Source organism: Mycteria americana, chromosome 2, assembly GCF_035582795.1.
Source record: "Mycteria americana isolate JAX WOST 10 ecotype Jacksonville Zoo and Gardens chromosome 2, USCA_MyAme_1.0, whole genome shotgun sequence".
Taxonomy (NCBI): Eukaryota; Metazoa; Chordata; class Aves; order Ciconiiformes; family Ciconiidae; genus Mycteria; species Mycteria americana.
The window spans coordinates 96,579,150-96,604,710 of record NC_134366.1 but is presented as its reverse complement, the minus strand read 5'-3'; the positions used below and the strand labels follow the sequence as shown (position 1 = coordinate 96,604,710).

Below are 25,561 nucleotides of genomic sequence, written 5' to 3'. Positions count from 1 at the left end.
GACACTGTCTTTCATCTACAACATAGCTGTCACAATTAATTCTTGCACCAGTTCCTTGATCTCACTCAGAAAGACAGCATTCATTTTGTTAAATGCTGAAGTAGGCTTTTGTGTGTGGAAAGACAACACAGGATACATTTTAATAATCTGAATATTCAAAATAAGTTATTACTCACTATCATGCTGAGCTGTCATATCAGATTTAACATGTTCAGATGAAAAGGTAATACATTAGTCACCTTTCATACTACAAATACCTATTATTTCTAGTTGGTAAATGATAAACACTGAACCATATTCTGCCAGCTCCACTTAGAATAAACAGAGAAGCTAATGCTACTGAGATCTGATGTCTTACCCTTCTTGCATGCTTTCTAGAAATGACTACTTTATTCCTTTCATCTCATTCTCCATTTTTTTAAGAAAATTGCAAATGAGACATAACATTTGCAAGAAAAAGTGTTTGACGTAAGCTTATGAATCAGCAAAATAAACCTGCATAGTTCTACCAGTGCTATTAAGAGTCTGAGTTTAATGATCACCCCACCACTCCAGTTCTGCTTCCAGGAGTTCCCTAAATTTTCAGCAGTACTGAACTGCTGTTGGTTGTGCTATATATGGTCTGGATTAAGACTGCTCAAAAGTGAAATGAAGTTCAGCAAATCTGTTAATTCACATAGAGAATTACTGATCAAGAGTGTATTCTTTCATGTTTTCCAAGGAATTTCTACTCAATGGTTTAAAGATTTTTAGTGTGAATCAGGGTTTTGTCACAAATTTTCCTTTCAGGAGCCTCATTGGCTTAACCTATGTAGGCTGCTCTCCCTGCTATTACAGAGACCTGTCATCTCTTTAACAAACCATGTGGGCATGACAGATGTACCAAATAAACAGTGGTCCTTCCCCTGCCAGAGCTCAGAGCTGTGCATTAAACAGCCTGTCAAGAAATGCATCACTGAGTTCTGGTGTGCTTCTGTATTACAAGTGGAAATAACTATCTACAACTTCATTTTTGAAGCTGCAGTGTAACAACACAGTATTATTCAGGCCAGAGCCAGCAATATCTGTAATTGTAGCAATAGCAGCTGGAAGAATGGAATCTCTTTATTGATTAATCACACTGGCTGAACGATATGTTGTTTCCTGAAATTTATTTTATTCTCCAGAACTTTTTGTAGTGATAAATTTGCCCAGAGAACATATTTTTTTAAAAAAAAGGAAGCAGAAAAATAGCTTTTTAAAGAAATGTAGAAAGTCAGTCCAATTAGTTCCTCCTTGCTAAAAATACATTAGCAAAGTCAGGTGATATTGATCAAAAATCTTGTAAACAAAGGAAATTTAGACTTATTGCAAGGAATTTTGGTACAGAAGTTGCATAAGTCTGTTCAAAAGTGTACAGGTACTTGGAAAGCAATAAAGCAGTCCTCAGCAATAAATGCAGTTCTCAGCATGGACATTGCTAAGTAATCTCAGCAATTCTGTACTGTAATTTTTTCAATGATTACTTTAAAAAAATGAAGAAAGTTAAAATTTAACAATTGGAAGCATTGATGTTAAAGTAGAAAAGTCTGAGAAGCCTCCATCACTTGATGCCAACATTCGTGTGTTTAGATATTGGGATTCAACAGAGATTTTCTGTGTGAAACTTAATTTTATCTTCAGAATTAACATAACACAAGTTGTTCGTTTGTGCAGAGGAAACCATCAGTTTATGTCGCTTAGCACTAGAAAAACATGAAACCATCTTTTTTATGGCATTGTTTTGCATCTGTTACTGAGCCATGTTTTTTAAAGTTCTGAAATGGAAAATGGGATGTGCTAGAGCTTCTTGAATCCAGTGGAGTTCAAGAGCCATGGGAGTGCTCCTTCCTGGTCCACTGGAGTCCAATTTGATGGAATTAAAGAGCCAGGGGATCCTCCTGTCCCGCTCCCATTGATGGAAGGCTGTCAGTATCATGTCCCAGGTACAACCACTAGTGATGTTGAGCACGTATTCCCAATAGGCACACAGGCATATACTGTACACACAGGACCAACCACACAGAAACACAGAGAGAGCAGCTCTTTTACCAGCACCCACATAAAAGCAAGCAGCAGTCATGCGAATATGAACAATACTGATGGTCTAGTTCCTCTTTTCTGGTTGATCAGGGCTGAAGCTTGCTAGTGGAATATACACACACCCTGACTGTCATCATCCACAGGCACAGTCACGTTTGTGGGTTACTTGGTATGGACTTTAAGTCCATGCCCAGCCTCTGCCCCCCTTTCACAGTGATTAGCTCAAACCTTGGGTGTCTCCAAATGTAGGTCTCCTACTTACCAGCCAGTCCAGCTTGAAGTTTCCTAATGATTACACCCACACTCCCCCTGCCCCCCCACACCCTATGGGTCTCTCCAGGGACTGGTCTGAGACACTTCAGTTGCTGGCACCCAGGCCCCCAGTTGCCTCAGACATGCCATCTCTCTCTCTCCAGTGGCTAGCACCTGTGCTGTGCTACTTGCCATCTAGTCCAGCATGAAGTTTGCTAGCATTTTCACACACGCAGGCTCAGAATAAGGACTGCACTTACACAGAAGATGGTTAGAGGTAGGATTTAATAAGAATATGCAATAGACTCATTTAGACAATTGTTTACATGCAGCCATTTCCTTTCATGCCCTCTCTTCTCCAGTTACCTACATTTGTTCCTCCCTGACCCACATTTGTACTGTTCCCTAAACATCCTGTAAGTTTTCCACATACCCACAATACCCTTAAAACATACCATAATATTTTACACCATCCAAAGTTTCTCTCTGCTCAATTGCAAAATTATCTGCCCCATGCTGGCATACTATCCTTTTAGGCAGTAATTGCCTTTAGTCTGCAGGGCATCCTGGAAAGGGAGTTTTTTTCGTTGAGGCTTCTTGGTAGGTTTCCCATCAGAAACCATGGCTGAAACATTCTCCTTCAATGGTCTTAGGAGCAACAGATTCAGTGGCTTCTGTTCTTCACTGATTAGGTTACTTTGGTTCCACCGTCTATCATTGTCCTTTTGATCATCACCAGGTCTTTGTGTTTAATTTGATTAGCCTTTAGTCAGATAACCTAAAAACAGTAAAATTCATAATAAAATGTATCTGGTTTAGGCCAGATAATTTTTTTTCATCATTAGCTTCTTTGCTTGGAATTTCTTGTCCTAAAGACTTTCCTTGAACTGTATAGCTCCCTGTAGCATAATTCAGGAGGGACACCATGATGTACTCCTTTATCTATATCATTTCTTATCCACTTTATATTCCTTGTACTTTCTTAGTGTTCCTGCGTAGTTTTGTCCCTAATCCAACCTATTCCAGCTACTTCTAAACTTCCAAGAAAATCACAGAACAATGTAGTCTTTAGGATAAGAAATTCCAAGAAAAGAAGCTAATGATGAAAAAAAATTTTCTGGCCTAAACCAGATACATTTTATTATGAATTTTACTGTTGTAGTAAAGCTCCAGTGTGCTATAACAAAGGCAAAGAGTAATTTAAGGCATGATTTCATGACTGGTTTAATTTGCCATAAATCCATGGGCCCTGACTCATTAGGTTTCAGGCAGACCAGACAGATAACTGAATGACCATTTTCACACAGATCCATTCCCTGTGTCCAGTTGAACACTCCCTGTCTGTAGCAACAGCAGCAATCTAGGCTTTGTGCTTTTTACTTTATTAAAGTGGCAAGGATGACAAAACTTTTCTAAAATCTACATGTGGATTCAAATTATCTTGAAATTTGCTATGTACTTAGGGGTGGAGAACAAAGTTTGGACGTTCAAAAAGGCATTTGAGCAGGAGTTTCTTGCTCAAAAATGCACGGCCCTTGAGTTTATGTGGGTTTTTTTTAATGTCCATCCTTGAGATTCTGATTATTGTTTTGACCTTCCTGAAACTGACTTCATTCATTCAGAATCTGTCCAATCCAGTATGCAAAACTCCCTGTCATAAAAGGAAATAATATGTAAAAAAAGTTCTAGATATACAGTGGACTTGTCCAAATAGCGTGTAATTGGGAGGGAAATAGTTATGTGCAGTATGACAAAGACCTTCATGTGAACTACATCTCATGTGTTGGGTAATAGTGTAATTTAGCATGATGTGCCATAGCTATTGAACCTGAACTAATAGATAAGTGCGGTAAATTAAGTCCTATATTTGGTAGTTTTTAGTTCTTGTGTTCTCATTTCAGAGGATTCCTGTGCTTGTATCTCTGCTGATTGCTGTGGCTGGGGTGAAAACAATATGTAAAGTGATCTCTGATAATATTAAGTAAATAGAGAAAACGAGTTGATAAAAAGTGAATACTTTTGTGGGACTGTCACATTCCTTAACTTTTCATTGCCTTTTTTACAGAAGTTTCATTTGGAAAGGGCACAAGATGCTTCTAGGCAACCTTATCTCCTCCTTGCTAAAGTTTTGGGAAAATTAATATTTATTGGATGTGCCACAAATTGTTTATTCTGTGTGAGCATCTTGTGCCTCTAGGCACTATGCATGTATGAATGGAGGCTGCTGCAATGTGTTCTTGGAAACAGGTTAAATGAGTCAGAGTTTTTTATTGTTAATTTTTGCCACTATATAAGAAAAAATTTCTATTCACTAAATATTCTTTGTGTCAAATTGTAAGTCTGATAGTTGTATGAAATGCTTATTTGTTTTCTAAATAGTTTTAGGGAAGGTTGATTTGTTTTGCTGCGTTACCCTTCACTTAAAATGAATTATCAAACAAGTCTCCAAACAAATAAAAGAAAAACCCAGAAACCCCACTATTTTGTAGATTGCCAGGGAGATATCTATGTATACAGCCTTTATCCTGCGTGAGGAGACCGCTGGCTCTCTGTCAAAGACTTTGCAGAGTCATTATTTGCATTCTGAAGTTTCCAGAGGCTACTAAATATTGCTTTTTCAATTGAGCTGGGGGAGGTCAGTTTGTTTGCTTGTTTTTTACTGATATTAGAGGTAATGACACTGCTGTCAACTCTGTATTTGCTATTATTAGTAATATATATTGAATGTTTAATAAGGTACTTGCAAATTAGGATTATTTAACAGAATTGATATTATGGCAGATATTTTAACTAAATTTGCATTTAGTTTCATGTATAATCATGATCTGTAACTCTTATGAGAATATAATAGTTGAATGCTTCTGTACAATGTCTCAAGATTCTGTGATTCTGTGAAGATTAATGCTGCCCTCAGTCTTGAGCCTTCTTAATTCTACCCTTGTTTACAGTAATTAAATACACTAATGCTATTTTTGTTTTCTCTTTTTTAAACTCTTTGCACTTAGCAATGTAGCAAGAAGGCATCAGCTTCATTGTTGTGGATCCTGAAATCATCTGGAATAATTGCAAACCGTCCCTGGCCACGGATCACTCTTACATTGACAACCACTGCTATAATATTAACTATGGCTGTATTCAACATGGTAAGGGGAAAAGGGGTAATTTTTCTTGGCTTTTTTGTTCTTTTAAGATCTGGGTTTTTTTGTCCAGTATTTGTTTAGATGTCGAATTTATGGCCCATGGCTGTGCCAGGAACCTACATGATAGTGATTGCCAGAGACAGAAATGTAAAGCAGAGCAACAGAAAACATACTGTATAATGGGGACCTCTGCAAACAGAATGCTCAGCAAGAGCTTGGATATTGGCTAAGTTTATTAAAGAAAAATATAATTTATAAGGAATAGAAGATACTTAAATCCCAGATCTGAATTATTCAAACCCCTTGCTCATCTATGCATTGCTTAGAAAAACAGAGTATTGCTCAAAGAATGAAGTATCTCCTCACAGGATGTGTGGAAAATGTTGTGCAAAACAAACTAAGCTTTATTCAGATTTGTGATGCTCCTCTGCTGATCACAAAATGATCATAATGTATACATTACTGAATTTCACATGCTTGTCTTTTTTTTTTTTTTTGAAAAAGGAAAAAAATTCAGAGTTACATTGAAACTTCAAAAGTACTGAACTACAAGTTTGTTAGGGCTTATGTCTACTTTAGGCATTTCCACCTGTGCTTTTGATTTCTCTCCTAATAGGGAAAATCCATGTAATTCTATTATTCTTTTGTAACTCTAGCAAATACAGAGTAGGTCTGTCATTAGTCTGCATAAAGCCTGAATCTTAATGTCCTCATCTATTCTGAAGGATGTGTTGTCTAATGGGATGAGCAGCATATGGGATCAAAAAATTTCCTTTGTTTTGCCCTGTTGGCTGAGCCTGCCCTATTCATAAACCTGTGTTCCATCTCAGTTCTGTATCTGCAAAATAGGAACTGTAATATTTATTTAGGTAATGTTTTCATTACAACATTAATGCATAGATATTAGTCACATTTCAAGTGAGTGAGATTTGCTGTTCAGTGCTTTTGAAATTGCAACTCTAGCGCTTCCTTGAGTTGCTGGTACTTTTGTTACTTGAGGTTCATAAAGGACTTAAAGATTGATAATACCTACACTGTTTTGTTTTTTCCACATTATTTCAGGGCACCCTTAGTCAATCATTTGTTACAGTAAGAACTAAACTTGTCAGAATGATGTAGTGATGTAATGTGGGCTTTTAAACGTGAACACTTGAAATTTCCGGTAGAACCTTCTCTCCATTTGTTCTATTAAATGATCCTAGTCTTGTTTTTGTTGGTTTTCTTTCCAGGAAAGTAGATATTTTCCTTTCTTTCTCCTGCTTTTTTTAAGGAAAGAAGATAGACCCAAAACCAATTCCATGTTCAAGAATTTAAAATTAAAAAGCTAATTGAATTTGGTGTTTGAGGCTGGTAGAGGAAAAACTCAAAGAAGCGGTGGCTGGAAAATGAGAAAATTAGCTCACTTTTTAGCAGTGAAGGCAGTTAGCAATGGGAACAAATTATTCTGAAAAGTTGTTGATTCTCCATCAATTGTTGTCCTCAGCTGAAGGCTATGAACAATAGTCTTTATGAGCAGCCTTTATGAACAATAACCTTTAGCCAAGCAAAAGTTATTTGGGATACGACGACAAAACCGAGAGATGGAGTAGCTTGTAAAATGTAGGTCAGATTAGACTTTCTCTTATTTTGAACTATATAATTGTATACGATGAAATGAAATAACCTGCTTGGGTTTAAAGCATACTTTAAGTTAGAGGTCATGCAACCATACAGTTAGTTATTAAGCTAAAAGAAGGTATGGTCAGCAACTGTTTTTTCCCTAGACTGAAGTTCGAATGTTGTGTACAGCCCACTTCAAATTTGGCTTTCAGCTAGTAAAAGACATTTTAGCAAAAAAGCAGTTGTTCAGTACCTCATTTGTAGAAAAAGTTTTTAGTTTTATTGGTTCAAGTCCACTTTTATGTGGACTGAATGTTACAGTAAAACTTAATAGGCTGTATTTTAAAGTCTTTGTGCCTTATCAGTAATGACTGCAGTATTACAAATAATCATGTTCCATGATATTCATGAGATGATAATTTTAAGTGTAATTCCCACCTTGAAACTAAACCTTAATAGTTTGACTAGCAAAAATGACTTTAAATGTGATTGTGAAATTTGCATTTCCTTAATATTAATAGCAAATTGTGGGAGAGACTCTGAAGTATCATTATTATATCTCTAAGCAACATGTACTTAATAGCAGAGTCCATTAACTGCATTTATTTCCATGAACTCTTTCAGTAGAAAAAGGCAAAATGTAGCCATTAAGATTTAATGGAGATAAAAAGCATCTAATCATCTCACACCTAATAAATCATAATTAAGACCAAAATGTCAAATAAAATTCAGTCTTTATGGTCAAGGGACATTAGAAAAGAGTGGGGGTGCAATTTTATTTCAAATTAGCTGTTTCAGCATACATCTGAATCTAGTCTTCACGTTTAAGAGCTATATAGTCATGATCAGCGGAGGGAAGTTAAAAAACAGATAATATGACATAAGTATCAAATGCTTCTTAGCTGAAGGGAGAGGGTGACTAATGCTGCTTCCATTGAGCCATTGAGATCTGGTGCCATAGATAGAGTAGGGCAACAATCAATGGCTGAGGAAAACTGTTTTTGCGAAGCTGACCTGCTTTAAACTGAACATGAGAAAGTATATTTCAGGGAACAATCTAGACATCTCAGAGAGACAGTAGGACTGCATGACTGCAAAGGGTTGATTCTTGGAAGCTGAATGAATGACTCTATACAATACATCAAATTATTGTGCCTCACCATCCTCTGGGACTCGTGATCTCGATGAACATGGCATGAAGAAAGAGGCCTGGAATAACTCTTTGTTTCAGTGACTTCTGCATCAAATGCATGAATGGTTCTTGGCACAGCAACAGGATCTCAAAGCTATACTGTCCCAGGATGGTGCCCTAACTACCAGCTTTCAGTGTCAGGATCACAGAATCATAGAATCATAGAATAGTTTGGGTTGGAAGGACCTTTAGAGGTCATCTAGTCCAAACCCCCTTTAATGAACAGGGACATCTTCAATTAGATCAGGTTTCTCAGAGCCTCATCCAACCTGATCCTGAGTGTTTCCAGGGATGGTGCATCTACCACCTCTCTGGGCAACCTGTTCCAGTGTTTCACCACCCTCATTGTAAAAAATTTCTTCCTTATATCTAGTCTAAGTCTACCCTCTATTAGTTTAAAACCATTACCCTTTGTCCTATCGCAACAGGCCCTGCTAAAAAGTTTGTCCCCGTCTTTTTTGTAAGCCCCCTTTAAGTACTGAAAGGCTGCAATAAGGTCTCCCGCAAGCCTTCTCTTCTCCATGCTGAACAACCCCAACTCTCTCAGCCTTTCCTCATAGGAGAGGTGTTCCACCCCTCCGATCATTTTTGTGGCCTTCCTGTAGATGTTACTTGCTTTCCTGTCTTTTGTCCAGTGAATTTTGAACAACTGGACTATTTCCTTTGAAAGAACATGTCTTTAGAAATGTGAAGACTGATATAGGTTTGAGTATTTTTGCTCCGTTGTTTAATGTACATCTGTGAGCACGAGCTGCCTTAAATGATGCAAGTATTGGCCCCATATTGTTCTCCCTGTAGTCATGGCTGATATCCCGTGTTTTAATAATGACAAATAATTAAGCAAACCTGCTTACATTCTCATAGTAGAAAGTTGGGTTCTTTAATATACCTTCCTTTTAGTGCAGCTAACTCTGTTAATACAGTTGCTGACCTTGCTCAGTGCTGTATTTTTAATAGGCAAGCTCTTTGGCAGATATGCTCTAATTATATATCCCCACAGTGCCTAGCACATTGAAGACTCTGTTTTGGAGGGTGGCTAATGCATTTCTTTTAAGAAGAATAAACAGACACTGCCTAGAGCTTGACCTGGCCTAGGAGTTGGAAGGAGAAAGGGGAATGCACAGCTGCAGTCATGTCATTTAAGTAGTACATGCAGGGCCCCATCACAAATCCATTCCAGACTATAGACAGGATTTAAGAAACTTACTAAAATCAGTATCAGTCTAGGTACACTGGACTAGCAGAGATGCACTAGCAGGTGAGATGCCATCCTGAAATAATGTTTACAGCAGTTCTGGCGTCTTTCAAGCATGTGGGGAGAGATAGAGTCGTGCTGTCATATGATCATTTGCTCCACAGTCCAGCAAAGATGAACCACATAAGTGAGCACCACTCCATATCTGTCGAATACCACGATGGTATCTGAATTTGTAAAGACCCAGCCTTTACAAATTCATTAGGTAAGAGAGACTCCTCGTCTCTCTTACCTAATGCTGCTGGGAGCTATGGACAAGGCAGTTACTTGCCACTGCACATTGCCTCTATGGGGAGGCTGGGACTTGAGTACATGGGGACATATAGATAGTTATGCATTTTTACTTGGCACACAAACTTTTGTAAAAAATTAAATGAAATTACTGAGCAATCTGAATTTGCTAAGTTTGACTACTAACAAAAGACACACCACAGGACACCAAATAACACAGATCCATGAGCACTTTGAAGCTAAGAAGTCTTGTACAAACCCAGAGACAAAATGTTCTAAAAATCCTATTTGATGCAGTGTAGTACTCTCTGGATCTTCATCATCCTTTTCCAACTTACCAGTATCTCAGCATCACCTCTTGTTTATTCAAAAAACGCTTAATTAATAGTCTAGGTAGGTACTTAGTGTTCCAGGCTCTCCTTAAACTTCAGCTTATGAGCTTGTGAAGACAAGGAATGATACCCAAATTTGGGATTCGCTATATTATTCTTGGGGCATTCATGTGGGGATCTGGGGATAAATTCCTGACTCAGCTGCCAGACCAACTGGCGTTTTTCAAAGGAAGCGGTGATAGGCGTTTTGAGAAGAAAGTTCTCCTAAGCCACATGGAAATTTGGAGAGTTGGTAGAAAAATTAAAAACAAAGAAGAGGAGTCCTGCATGTTTCCTTAGAGATTCAAACAAAAGATCAATGCTGAACAAAAGCATCATTGCTTCATTTTTTTTGTGTTAAGAAAAATGTAAATCCTCTAGTTCAACCTATGATACCAGACTTGCATGCTTCTGCCATACTTAAAAGTATACTCTTCTCACTGTATCTTTTGCTGAACGAAAGAGTAGGGCACAAACATGAACAACTTTGTTTACAACAGCACTATAAAAACCATAGACCACCGTGTCTTGAGGAGATTGCATAGCTCTTCTGGAACGGCAGAAAATTAATTTAAAGTATAGTTGTGTGTTCATATGAGGCAAGGAGGTAGTGAGGAGAGAGAGGGATGGTGACAAAGATGTTTTTTATACTTTTCTTTATAGTCTTCACATGTCCATTTCCAGTGTAATTTTATATAATAAGGAAGAGAAAACAATGATGGGATCAAATTAAATGTAAGCTGTAAATTCAATTGAGCTGCATTTTTTGGTAGCATGCCAGACCTTTGTTTTTGCTGCTTATGTGTTTCCATTGATTAAGCACAGCTCTGCTCTGGAACTGCTGATCCTGGAGCACCTCCTTCCTAAAGAGCTTACCTCTGGGCTGCGGGGTTCTTGCTGGTGTGCGAAAGGGCACCTGTTAGTGTTCTGAGGGTAGCCTATGCCTTCTTTTTGCACAGAAAATTATATTAGTATTTGTCTTTACAGATGGCTACTGCATGACATCGTGCTACCACAGTTTCATGACCACAGCTGAACTATCTGTGGCACTTGAATCGATTAATTTTGCCTTTTACTCTGTGATTCAGTAGTTCAATGGAGGGGTGTTTCCCAGCTCTCTCCCTCCTGTCCACCTGTCAGTCAACCCATTCACACAGGAACTATTAAAACTTTACACACTTTGTTGTTTATTCCATAATAATTTAATTCAGTGTGCATTGGATTAGTGCACTCAATATTAAATTCTGCCACCTTTCCTTCTTCTCAGTAGGATGCTATTTTATGCACATTAACTTGGAAATCAGCAAGCCCACTTGCTTAGTAAGGTGAGATACAACCCGTTCAACTTGGCCATGTTTACAGGCTGTCGGGCCATGTTCATTGTGACACCTTGGTTCTGGTGCCTTGTGGATTGTAGAGAAGGGTTGAAAGTACCTTGGTGAGAAAGTTGGCTTTGTTTTTTAGTAAGATCTCAACTCGTGTATTATGTAGTCTTGTGCAGATTCTTGGTCAGATAACAAGAGAGATGCACCAACTTGCTTATGCCATGTTGTGGGGGGAGGGTCTGTCACCACATGGCTCCTATTGAAAGAAATAGCAGCACAGCAGGTATTTTCATCATGTGAGGCAAAAAACTCACAACTGAAGATTGCAGATTATATGAACACAAGAAAAGAAAAAGCTGTTAGAATATATGAAGTTAAAATGAGAATTTAATGGTAGTGTGCTCAGATGTTCCCTGGCAAACATTGGTATTCATAAAAAATATTGCTTTCATTTGAGTCATTTGAGTAGGTGTGACTGCTTAGTAGGACTGAGCTGTCTCTTACAAAAAAATACTATGTTGAAGAACAATATATATCTCCAAAGCGTGATAGCAGAGGTAGATAACTGATGTGAGACAAGAAAGACAAGTACAAACACATCATTCAGAAATAAGTGTTGTTTGGCTCATGGGAAATGACAACATTTCCATATCCTTTTTTTTCCTTTCTATATTTATTTATGTATTCATAGGTACACCACATTTCATATAGCATTCTATGTATACAGGTAACATTTATAGGTCAGAAATGTCCTGTACAAAGCTCAAAACCAAAATTAAAATGCTTTAATAGAAATTCATATATATGAATATATATACACATATATGTTTATGTAATATAACTGTGTTTGAGTTCTTCATGGTATATAATCTTTTGCTCTGTGGACATGCATGGGAAGGGATTCTGAAACTAAATACAATGATTTCATGTTTGCAAAAAAAGTAAATGCACTATTAGTGGGATGTGGGGACTCTCTCTGCCCATCCTTGGCAAATGACCTGGTTAACAACACCTATTAAGATGAGAATGTCAATTTAAAGAGTTGGGACCAGGGAGGGGGATTAAATACTTAAAGCTGTCTGGAGGGCCTTTGCCCAAAATTGTTCTTGTTAAAGAGGAAGACCAGCATCAGCTGGGTTAAACAGTAACCAAGGGACTTCAGAAGGAATTATGAAGTAAAGAAGAAAATAGTGTGAGAAGTATAAAAGAAGCATGGAAATTTGTAACAGGAGGTAGAGACCTATGAGTGGAAACAGCTGACTGTCAAAACCTGGTTTGTGCCAGGAGTGCCATAAGTCACTCCTCTGGCATCACGCCCCTGCCTCGGCCAGCGAGAGCAGCCTCCCTGTCAGATGCTGTGTGCTGGCTGCCCTGCAACTGGGTGGGCAACAGTGCGGGCTGTGACAAGCAGGGCCCCATACCTCAGGTTTGTCTGTCTGCATGAACTTGCGGGGCACTTTCTCACTAGCGTGTGCATTAATAATTTGTAGGGAGTTGCACAGGTGCACGTAAAGCTGGAGCACCCACATCTCCTTACAGGAGAGGTGTGCAAGTAGGGTAAGCCACGCTCCCAGAAGAGGGTGTGTGTGCATTTAACCCACACGTGTCCTGTGAGAAGGGGCAGTTATGCATATGGCTCTGTGTGTGTGTGTGTGATTAGAGCTCTTTGGGATCAGTTATAGAAGGGTGTTTCAAAATCTGTAGGTGTTTATTAACGTTTTGTAGGGTCTGTGTTTGCAGTTTATCTGTTGTATTACTGATACTGATCCTGAATGTGTAGCTCACTGACTGCGGGTTAATTATGTGTAGTTGCACATAAACAGTCAGAGAAGCATGTTAGTGAGGGAAGACAACCTGAAAGTGCAAATGTACAAACAAAGGTGAGGGTCAACTTCTTGTTAAAGCAGTCTTGGTGTTATCTCAAGCAGGTGGCATATTGATTGCCTTCACAAGTCTGCAACCGGTCCTGCTTCTGTTGAAGGGGTGTTACAGAGATAACGGTTTCAAACCCTTCTCAGCAGTGCCACAAAACATATCAAGGGACACTGACCACGGGTGGTGTCTTGGGAGGTTGGATAGTCTTTAAAAAGAAAAAAAAGTCATTGTGCATGTAGAACAGTGCTGGGACACGTTGCCAAGGGGGACTGTGGGGTCTCCATCCTTGGAAGTTTTCAAGACTTGGTTATACAGAGCTGAGGCTCACCAGATCTAGTGTAGTAAATCAATAAACCATTTTGATCCACGTTTTGTTACTCTGAGTGAAACTGAGTAGTTTTTCCCTGGGGCAGTAGGTAAAGACGGGGATGGGGAAAGAATTTAGAGGTGGGTTACAAACTGGTTACCTGCAGAGAACAACAGATGAGAGGGAGGCAACCTGTGGAGCTCTGCAATGGTCAACCCCATGTGGATTTTCATATACAGTGTATGAGAGGGACTGTGAAATTTGGTAATGAAATTAAGGGGACTAGCAATGTCTGTGAAGGAAAGCTTGGGATTTTAGAAAGGAAGAAGTCAGCTGAGGATTTGAGTAAAAGAACAAGGATACAATTTAGCAGTACAGAGCACAAGATTAGGGTTGGTCTGACTGACCAGTGGCAAGAAATTCTGATACAAGTTGGAAGCTCATCAGATGGAGATGCGATGAGTTCAGGATTTTAATTAATTATGTGGGTTTATTGACAACTCAGCTGAATCACAATAACCATCCATGTGACTGCTCTTACCTCACGGTAAGTATAAACCACATTTACCTGTGAGTCCCAATGAAGGAAAACTACCTCACATTTGCTGAGCATGATGTTAGTGGCTGGGATTATGTCAATGTGCAGCAATGTGTTAAGCTGCATGACAATGAATGTCATGATCTGTCTGAGCTCCACTTGCTTGAGGTATGGTGAGCTATTAAGGTTTTGTAGCTGTGAGTAAAGGAGCTGTCATTCAAGGATGTATGAAAACATATTTTCTGCAGAATTAGTATTAATGCTATTGCACAACTCACTGATAAAGTCTGGGAAGTGTGTTTGCAGTTTTGGTCACCCAGAAGGTTGAATTGAAAGAGGTATGTACAGACTGTGACTACTAGAATTATCAGGGGAACGAAGAGCTTGTTTTCTGGGAACAAACTAGAAAAACATAGATTGCTGAGCATAGTGAAGGCTGAGATGGCATGAAATATTGGCAACATAAATACTAGGGTGAGAAAGGAGCTATCTGAAAGCTAAAGGATGAGACTAACACAAGAAGAAAAAAACATGGGAAGTGGCCATGAATACTGGTTAAACTTAGAAACAGTTTAAGTGGTGAGATTCAAAGCAGTGGAATTAATGTAGTCAAATCTAACTCGTTAAGAAAGCACCGGATCAATACATCAGAGGGTACTGTATGATGGTGGTTACCTGTGACATCAACTGGCTGAATGTGATGACCCAGGAGATACTGGTTCCACTCTTCTGTTTCAATAACATTAGTACAAATATTATCGCCATCCTTATTATGAGAAGGGTCACATCTGTGTAAATCAACTTCAGTAAAGACTTCTTATTCTTTCTTTAATTCTTCCTGTGTTTAAATAGGAGGTTCAGTTGAGGTAAACCCAGGAATTATTCACAGTGAATATATTTCATCATTGTCTCTCGTGTGTGTGAGCTTCTGATATATGAAAGTAACATAACAAAGAGCCTTTCGTCTTTTATTCAAATGGAAAGTGTCAGATGGAGGTTAACAAAATTGTTTTTGTCTGAGCATGCAGGAACAAGTAATCAAGTGATGTCATTTTCCCTTTTCTATTTCAATTTGCAGTGAAATACCAAAGTTAAATGATTACTGGCAAGGCTTTCTCCGCTTCTCCATTTCTCTTCTCTCTTTTGACCTTAAACAGCTGACAAGCTAATGGATTATATGTTGTTTTTCTCTAGTTTTTCCTGGATAATGCTGTGAAAGCTTTTCCCTCAGTTCTTAATTCATCAAATGCAAGTTTTCCTAATTCAAGTAATCAGACACGGTGGTGTATACAAAACAACTGTTTTTTCCTACCGGTAAGTTCATTTTACATTTCTTTGTTTGTTTACAACAATTACACTAAATTGACTGTTGCCGGATCTGCTTGAAGTTAAACACCCACCGGTTTTTAAGACTGCAGCAAAAGCTTGATTTTTTTTTTCAGTCACCTGCTACTGCATTTGAAGGAAGTGGGAAGTTAAAGGAGGTTAGTACTTCTGAAAATAGAGGTCTTAATGAATGTCAGATTGAAAAGCAGGAAACAGTCTGATAACTAAAAAGCGTAGCTCACCCATGCCAACAAATGGGCATTATGAGATATCAGCAGAACACACAGCAACTGCAAAGCAGACTGTACACTGAAAGCTCCACATCGCTGTCAGTGAGAAAACTAGGTCAGTTTGCAGATGGTTTTCACAAGGACCAGTGGTAGACCTGAAAATATTCACCCCTTTCATCATTGACCTGGCAGTAAATGTGAAATCTCTGATTGTCACACTTCCATCATTGTATATTTCATTAAGAGGTGAGGTGAGAGGGGGGAAATACAACACTCATGTAGCACTATATAAACTGTTTAAAAGATCTGAACTGATCTGAAGAAGATGTCTTGGTGTGAACAAAAGCACAGCGGCACATGCAAGAAGAGAGGGAAGGACATTCCTGAAAAAAAATGGGATCTCTTTCCTAGAGAACAATGATTCTTAAAGGGGTTGCAAAAGACCTGCAGTTGAACATAACAAGCTGTATATCATGCCAAAATAGGTCAATAGTCTTTGGATGAATAAGCAGGAGGCAGTGAGAAGAGAAGGGAGATTATTTTATCTCTATGCAGAATTGAAGAGACCGGTACCAGAATGGTGTCTGCTGATTTCCACACAATATGTTTTACGTGAAACAGCTATTCACCATGTCAAGTTAAACAATCCTAAGCATGCACAAAAGCAAGATGTTAATTATGTATGGACCTCTCCTGGAAAAAAACAGTGGCAGTAACTGCACCACTTATGAACTTTCAGCATCTCCCTGATAAAGCAATAGCAAAGCATGAGTTTCTGTTTCTCATTTTCAAATTTAGCTAACTAAATACCACCAGGTATGGATAGGTGCATATGTCTTCTTTTGGCCATGACATCAAGTTACCCTTGTTGTCAAAGAAGTGATGCAGTCCTTCTCCCAGCCTCTGCATATGGTCACACTCACAAGCACATAGAAATAAATTGTTCCAATGTTTATTTATATTTGTTTGCTTTTTTAGTTAGCAGGTTTTCTAATAATCTTTTTTTATATTATTTGTTATAGTTTTTAACATCTTGAAAGGTATTTTGTTTTCGTTTTTACCAGTCAGTTCTCCAACAAGCATCTGAAGGATACAGTTTTCATAAATTATACTTATTATTAAGATTCAATCTGCTGTTCTTAAAAAAAAAATCTTTGTGTGTCTTTTTCCTTTGTTTTCCCATGTATAACTAAGATGTTTGTCAGCTCTTCACGTGATTGGCACATTTGTAACAATTAGTGGTTTATAGATTTTAAACTACTAAAATACATTCTTTCATCAAATAAACTTTGTCTTTGATAAATTGGCACAAAAATTATGTTAAAATGTCACTTCTGATAATAATAAATGAAAAGGTTAGGTTGGCTAAAGTTTTTAAACACTTTTTCCCTTTTCTTATGAAACAGCTCTCAAATGCACATCATTTTCATCCTCATTTGCATCCTCTAGCTTGAAAAAGCTACAAATTCCTTTTGAGTCCTAAGTGTCATGGGTTAACCCCAGCGGGCAACTAAGCACCACACAGCCACTCGCTCACCCCTGCTGGGAGATGGGGGAGAGAATTGGAAGGGTAAAAGTGAGAAAACTCGTGGGTTGAGATAAAGACAGTTTAATAAGTAAAGCAAAAGCTGCGCACACAAGCAAAGCAAAGCAAGGAATTCATTCACTACTTCCCATGGGCAGGCAGGTGTTCAGCCATCCCCAGGAAAGCAGGGCTCCATCACGCGTAACGGTTACTTGGGAAGACAAACGCCATCACTCCAAACGTCCCCCCCTTCCTTCTTCTTCCCCAGCTGTATATGCTGAGCATGACGCCATATGGTATGGAATAGCCCTTTGGTCAGCTGGGGTCAGCTGTCCCAGCCGTGTCCCCTCCCAGCTCCTTGTGCACCCCCAGCCTACTCGCTGGTGGGGTGGGGTGAGGAGCAGAAAAGGCCTCGACTCTGTGTAAGCACTGCTCAGCAGTAACGAAAGCATCCCTGTGTTATCAACACTGTTCCCAGCACAAATCCAAAACATAGCCCCATACTAGCTACTATGAAGAAAATTAACTCTATCCCAGCCAAAACCAGCACAGTTACTACTTTTGATCTTTTTAAAAAAAAAAAACTGGAAATAAAATTATTCTCTCTTTACTGAATGAGATCCTGAATACTTAATCTGAAAAATGTTTGTTTCCTTAAATTAAAAATTCAGTCTTTTGAATCTGTGTGTTAGCTTTAAGCTTTATTTATGCAGATAAACTTCCTGTGATTTATGACAGATCTATTGACAATGTCATCTAAAATGAGTGAATAAGAGATTTTTGAAGTATTTCAGCCCCAATAGAATTTAGTTAATTTTGAAGTAAACTAATTGATTCTGCCCCTCCTCCACCCCCCCAAATAAATTTTCTGAGTTGTATTGCTTGCTTTCTTGCTCTTTTTAAAGACTTAGGAAAGATTATGCAGTAAGTTTTAGGGACTTTGCTTGTGTTTAGTTATTGTTTAGTTTTGCTATGATGCTTCTGTAGTTTCCATATAATAGAAGTTAGACCTGGGAGATTTCAAGTCGTGCATATCTCTTCCTGTGATAAAATACAGTGTGGTATCAGTGCTGCCACCTCCACATGTTAAATAAATAAAAGTCATAATATTGACTTCTAAATGATGCAGTTTTGGAATACACTTTATTTGACTAGGGAATTCCAAAATTACTTTCTTCTCAAGTTTTTCTCCATAGACATATTGGAGTAGAATTCCTTTTTACTTTGGTAAAGATCTTTATAACCACAGAACTGTAGGTCTTAAAATGTAAGAGAAGAGGCCAAATGCACTGGGCTGGAGATAAGATCCTAAGGGTGTAGTGCACCTGTGCAAGGCACTGGGCCTCTGATCCTGGTAAGAAAGGCACTCAGACTCTGTAAGGTATTGGTTAAAATACCATTTATTGGAGCTAGCACAGGAAGGAAGAAGAGGGTAGATGGAGTTACATCCCTTCAGATGTGGGAACTCTGAAACGTACAGCATCAGATGGTCCTCCAGTCAGGGACGGCATGTGGTGTAGATCTGTGGAGATGTTACCCAGTGTTTTCCTCTTTTGAGCTCTTACAGGATTTTCTTAAAAGGAAGCATTTCTTTTCATCATTTCTGCTGTCAGACAAAAACAACATCCACAAGAACTTGCTGCTGCACTCTTAGATAAAGTCAAGGCTGCACAGGTGGCTTCACCACCACTACCAAGTGGGAGCTGCCTGCAGGCTCCTTGGTTGCAATAAGTTGGCTGAGCTGGCTGACGTTATGCCACGGCCAAGGGATACGCAGAGCACAGCACGGACCTGCGCCTGCTCAGCTTCACTGCCACGTGGATTGCTAACTCTGCAGTGTTGCATGTCCAAAATAGCGCAACGAAGCTGGTGAAGGGTCTAGAGCACAAGTCTTATGAGGAGCGGCTGAGGGAACTTAAGGTGTTTAGTCTGGAGAAAAGGAGACTCAGGGGAGACCTTATCGCTCTCTACAACTACCTGAAAGGAGGTTGCAGAGAGGTGGGGGTCGGTCTCTTCTCCCAAGTAACAAATGATAGGACAAGAGGAAGTGGCCTCAAGTTGTGCCAGGGGAGGTTTAGACTGGATATTAGGAAAAATTTCATCACTGAAAGGGTTGTCAAGCATTGGAACAGGCTGCCCAGAGAAGTGGTGGAGTCACCATCCCTGGAGGTATTTAAAAGATGTTTGGATGTGGCACTTAGGGACATGGTGTAGTGGTGGACTTGGCAGTGTTAGGTTTACAGTTGAACTTGATGTTCTTAAAGGTCCTTTCCAACCTAAATGATTCTATGATTCTATGATCTTTCGGTCAGGGTCAGTACAAAGGATTGGTATCACTGCAACTCTCTGCCTTGGAAAAAGCCTCAATGCCTATGTAGTCTGAGCCCTTTCTTTCTTCAGTAGGTTGTACAGAGGTGTAGGATGAACAAGCTTGAAATGGATCTTCACTAAGAAACAAGCCCAGTATACCTACACACAAAAGCTGTAATTTTTTCCCAGCTGGGCATTAATTCTTCTGCAGGAAAGTTCATGTTCATTTGATGAACTGAGAGCAGACTGCTTGGCCCAGGAGACAGGCTGCCATTTGTCTGACAGCTTGCAATTTTTGTGCTTTGACAAAGAACAGAGCTCTCATGCTATACATATGACAGTAATTCTACCAGTCCTGATCTTCTGTATGGCTACTTTGACTGTTCCTTCACCAAATTGTTACTGTTTTCCAGTGTCTTGCCTGCTTTGTAGCTGCATGCATCCTTCTGAGAAGCTAGCTAGAATGCCAGTTACCTTTATTCCTCTGCAGTGTATCTTCTGAAGCATTTTGTCTTGCAGTTCCTCCTCTGATTTTTTTTCAAGCTGTTTTGCATTAGTCTGAAAAGCTGAAAGGGTTAGAGAAGGATTCAGGCTACAATACTTTTAAGCATCTACTAAAATTTGCAAATTCTGTTATTAAAAGGGTGACATTTCAGTTCCTTTGACAGGAATTGAAAAATTTGTTTGCAGTGTTGAGCACTCGGAAACAATGAATATGTGTAAGATACAGTTGGAAAAAGGTTTATTTAAGGTGGCAATTTTGAAAAAAAGCTTCATAACCTGGTGTGGCTGTTCAAGCAGAGTTGCCTACAGACTCGTTTCCAGATCTGCTTGTTGCTTACTGGAATATTGCATTGCAATACACAATATCGGAATCTGCATTCTTAAACGTGTGGCTGTGCCACTCTTCTCTAATCCATCCACCCTTGTTTGAAACCTTAGCTGAAATTTTCAATCATCTAGTTTATGTATTCCTATGGAACACTAACAGAGACTGTCTGTTCCACTTGGAAGTTTCTTGGTCTTTGTCAAACTGCACCCAGTTGTGTATTCAAGACTGCCTTTTGTTTGCTTGTTTCTTTTTGGAAAACTAATTTCACAAGTGCCTTACAGAGTAAAAAATGGATGCTGCTACTTTTACGTAACACTGAATTTGGCGTGTGACCTCCTGTGGAATGCAGCCATCAGAGAAGTTTTATTTTTGGTGATTCTGAACAGCAGTTCTTTCTATTTCTTATTTCAAGCAGATCTGCAAGCAAATTACAGTAACAGCAGAGATTCAGATGGCAGATCAATTCTGTCTGATGGGTGCTGTGAAAATTATTCTTCTTAGTGATCCTCCAAAATTAGTATACAGTGATTCAGGTTCTGTCAAAAGTACTGCCATCAACAAGTCAACAGTAGTCTGAAAATAGCATATCTAGAAATAGAATGCTTTGTAGTTTCAGAAAAGATAACTTCCTTACAAGGTGCAGGACTGTAATTTTCAGGAAGCGTCTTTGGCAAAGGTGCTGCATGTTAAGGACTAAGATAATGATTGTAGTGAGAATGTATTATTCCCCTTTTTAGCATTAATTTTGATGCCCTAATCCACTTCCAGAAAGTATCCAGAGAAAATATTTTTACAGGAATTTAACTTCAACCATACATATTTTTGTTGATATACATGACATAGGAAACTCAAGACTTTTTTTAATAATTGAATGTGTTCTTAAGTAGTCATAACTCAAGAGGATTTGACAGAAGGATTTTTTTAATTTATATTATGCATAGACCATGTTAATAATTTTCTGTTCTTCATATCTGAGCTTTATTTCTAGAGTTTGTAAACTTGCATATCTATGAGGTTCGTAACAACTGTGTATTGCATCAGTATATAAATACTGCAAATATAGGCAGCGAAATTGTTATTTTCAAATCTTTAGACGTTTTACCTTGACCCTTATGCTAGTAAGACATACAGGGTAGTTATTGAACTCAAGCATGAGTGAAAACCGTACAGTGGCACAGGAATAAATCTTTTGTCAGTCTGCTGGCAGTAGGCTCTTGCATTAGACTTCAACACCAGCAGTGGTGTCCCACGAATAGGCACTCCTCACTACTGCAGATGAGTAAATCAAAAGTGACAAAGGGTGAAAATTAGGGAGCATAAATTAGGAGCATAATCTGGATTCTATTGAGTTTTGGGTGAATTGGAGCCTGGTAAGAAAGAGGGTCTATTTTATGAAATACCAAGATCCGGTTGTTATTGACTGTCTGTAAACCATAATGTCCCAGGTTGTGATAGATTCCATGCTCAAGTGGTCAGTCAGTAATTTGTTCTTTAAACCAGCCTGAGCATTTTATTATGTATGATTTTCTACTCAAGAGCCAAATTCTAAATATTTTCCATTTGATTTTTCTTTGCCAGTATTTTATATACAGCTGCATATTAGGGCTCATTTCCTGTTCTGTTTTCCTGAGGATAAATTATGAGTTGAAAATGGTGATAATGTTGATTGCATTGGTGGGCTACAATGTTATCCTGCTGCACACTCATGGACCCATGCTGGATGACTACAGCAAATTTATGTATGCAATGGCACCTCTTAGAAGGTAGGTGGATAACTCCAGTCCTTCTGAAATTAATAGAAATTAAATACTACCTATGGCAGTTCTTATGTCATGGAACAGGTGTTTTTTCTGTGTTTGGCTATATAATCTACAAGTCACAATTAAAATCATTGTCATGCTGCAGTTAATATATGATTTAATGTCACACCTCAGAGCATTAGAATAAAATAAACAAGTCTGGGCAAGGTGTTTAAATCATATACTATAGGAAATAGAGTATGGTTTAATTTGCATTTTTGTAATAAAGGACATTAGGAAGAAGTCATCATTAAGGTTATTAAGGCCTAAGACTGAACATAATTAAGGCTGTTCAAGCATATTTGCTGCAAGCCAAAGAAAATCAACTTCCTCAGAACTAGTACATTGTCTTAAAACTTCACAAATGCAGTCTTAGCTATTGAAAAAATTAGTAGACCAACAGTTTGGATATTTCTTTGCTGTGCTTGCAAATTTTGTATGTTAAATTTTCAGTGAGACTGCTGAAATCTTTGTCATAGGTGATAATATATCAGACCAAAATTATGACTCTTAAGTATTGCTGTGTAAAATAATTTTTGGACACATTTAATGTCTACTTCATTTTCAAAAGAAAGACGTGATTCTCTTCTATGTAAGCTGAGTGTGCAGTGCATATTCCACAACAGAAAAACTGAATATTTGGAGTAGAGTTTCAGTATCCTTTTTCCTGTGCTGTAAACTGCTCGAGATCTTTAGGACACAGAGACAACCATGGAAAAGGATCTGGATTTTTTAAAAAGTATATGTTTTCTTTGCTCTTAAATCTAAAGATTAAATAAACAAACCCAGGTCTTTATGTTTCCATTGTGTTAGTGGAAAGGATTTCTCTGTGATGGGATGGAGAACCATGTGACAGGTTAGATTTAGCATGTGCTTCTGGCAGCCTTGATTTTGCCGGTCAAGCTGTGTGTCTGTTGGTATTTTCCTTCCTAAATCTTTCACCAAGGTTCTTCTTTCAGCGGCATCAGCAGGAGAGTGCTAGTGCAGACTGTTTCCCATTACTCTAGTGTCTTTTCCCAAAGCAGAGTTTTTAATAAACTCTGTACAAGATCTAGTTTGTGACTCCTGTAATTCTGAGGTGAAAAGGCATCTTGGGAGTTAGGTGCTTTAGTTTCTGTTTCTTCACATTCATTGGATACAGTCAAGCTCTCGATTATGGAAGTAGTGTTATTACATTTTAAAAAATCTCTTTTTAATCTGCCTGTATAGAATGCACCAAATGCTCTCCATTTGTAAGCAAACAAGGATATTATTTCTACTAAATCCTCATCTTATTACTGGACTTCAAAATGTAGGCACACTTGCACAGAATGTAGTAGAAGTAATTAGTTACATAATGGAAATAATATTTCATCAAATAATAAAGCATACCATATTTAAATGGTCTTAGTTTATATAGCGGAAACTGGTATAAATTGTGGTCTTATTCTTGTGCTAAAGTAATTTGGTTTTAACTTTTGAGCAGCTTGCTTTACTTATGTTTTTATTTTATAGGCCAGGAATACTGAAAGACCTGAAGACAATGGGCTCAATTTCTTTGTTTATATTCTTCATCACATTGCTGGTTTTGGGTAGACAGGTAAGATGCACATTTCTCTTCATCTGCATCAGTGGACACAATGCCAGCCTCCACATGCAGCCTCTCACCTTCTCAAACATTTTTTAGATTTTCTGACAAACACCTTTATTCCATTCTGCCCCACACCCTTGCAAAGGCGTGTCAGAAGCATCTAAAAAGCTATTTTCTTTATTACCTTCCAATATGCCCTTAAAACTCACCAATAACTGTCATTGAGACTGTAGACATTATGCTGATAGTGTACTGTGACTATTGCTTGTCAAGCTGACCAGTATTGTCTCATAGCTTCCTAGTGTGCTCCCATCTGTCTGCATCCATCTGCTGTCTCCCTAGTTGCTTAATTACAAGCTATTTTCTTCACAGTTATTACCATTTGATGCAGACACAGAAACAATGTAGCATGCACACAGAAGTGTACCACATGCTGAGGCCACAGTTGCGCTAAAACTATGACCCAACAGGAAACTACTACTTCTTACTACCCAGTTGTGCTTTTTCAGTACAAACGTGATGTCAATGGTCTTGCCCTCTACGAAGTTGAGGGCAGGTGCAAGGGCAGTTCTCTCTAAATCCTCAGGTCTGTCCATGATCCATGGCTAACAGCTGCAATTCCAGCCTGTTGTGCCAGGAATGATGCAGTGCACAAGACAGGGCTCTCAGATGGAAGAGGCAATCCATGTGAGATCTCATGAACAGCCTGGACCTCCATAGCCTGCAGCCTTGGGAAGGATCTTATCCCATACTGTCTTTAAATCACTCATTTACATTACAATTCCCCGAAACATAATGACTGTCATTTAAATTGCCAAGCAGGCCCTGCAGGTTATGAGGCAAAAAATTCTGGCAGCTTCTCCAGTATTTGCTGCAGTGGGGAACATCCTTCTTGAGTTAGAAATAACATTCTTCATCTGCCTTGCTGCCAGCACTGTATTAGAGTTTGCTCATTTGATGACAGGAGCAGAGAGTGGGGCTGGAGCACAGCTATGTCCACTCAGAGAGAGGGATAAATACTTCATCGTACCAGGTGAGAACCTTTAGTCCTTGTCAACCAAGGTGTCAGACGGAGGTGGTGGGTGCAACACCAAGAAAAAAGGACAGAAGGAAGGTCATCTTCACTGGGCAAGGAGAGTATTTCTTTGTGGGTTCAGTCACGTCAACAACAAAGTTTGTTTTGCATACAACAACAGTGTGTGTGTTGTTCCGTGTCACACCAACTGTAAAATGATTCTGTAATGGAAAAAGTCTTTCTTTTCAGAGCTGTAGGTCTAGAATCCTTGTCATGATAACATTTGTTTGTGGCTCTTCAGTCTGTTGCCTTTGATTTTTCTGCTAATTTATTCTCCCTTAAAGAAGAAGGGTAAAAAAACCTCTGTGTTTTTACTCTCAAGCAAAGTCTAAATGATAACTAGAAAATGTTATGAACTAATTTTAATACATACCTGGCATAAGACCTGCCACTGTAAGTTACTGTTAGTGATACTGACTGGTAGCAAATGCTTAGGAAAAGAATAGGCAAGGAAGTGAACCTGCATAGAGCGACCTTTCCAGGGACATATGCTTCCCACTTTCTGCGAGGTGGCATTTCTGTGGCAACATTTAATAGCTATTGGTTGCTCTGCTTTCTGTTACACTGTCTGATCCCTTTTTAACCCATTTTATCTTCCTGGTCTTCCCAACATTGTCTGATAATGAATTTCACAATTTGATAAAAAGTCATGTGAAAGTATCCATCTTCTCGTTTGTTTTTAAACTTTCTGTTTGCTATTTTCATTGAGTGGCACTTGCAGAATGCTATCGAGCCATCTTGGCAGTGC

General features: G+C 38.7%; 1 protein-coding gene across 8 annotated transcripts in view; it reads left to right on the top strand.

Annotated features, from left to right (window-relative positions):
- Positions 1–25,561, top strand: part of ADCY2 (adenylate cyclase 2) — a 239,302-nt gene that overhangs the window by 190,560 nt on the left and 23,181 nt on the right. For all 8 annotated transcript variants that reach the window (XM_075494063.1, XM_075494061.1, XM_075494060.1 and 5 more), the window contains 4 exons: positions 5,319–5,456; positions 15,341–15,460; positions 21,948–22,132; positions 23,663–23,747. In XM_075494063.1, the coding sequence (XP_075350178.1) occupies positions 5,319–5,456; positions 15,341–15,460; positions 21,948–22,132; positions 23,663–23,747 (528 nt within the window). The remainder of the gene's footprint in view (positions 1–5,318; positions 5,457–15,340; positions 15,461–21,947; positions 22,133–23,662; positions 23,748–25,561) is intronic.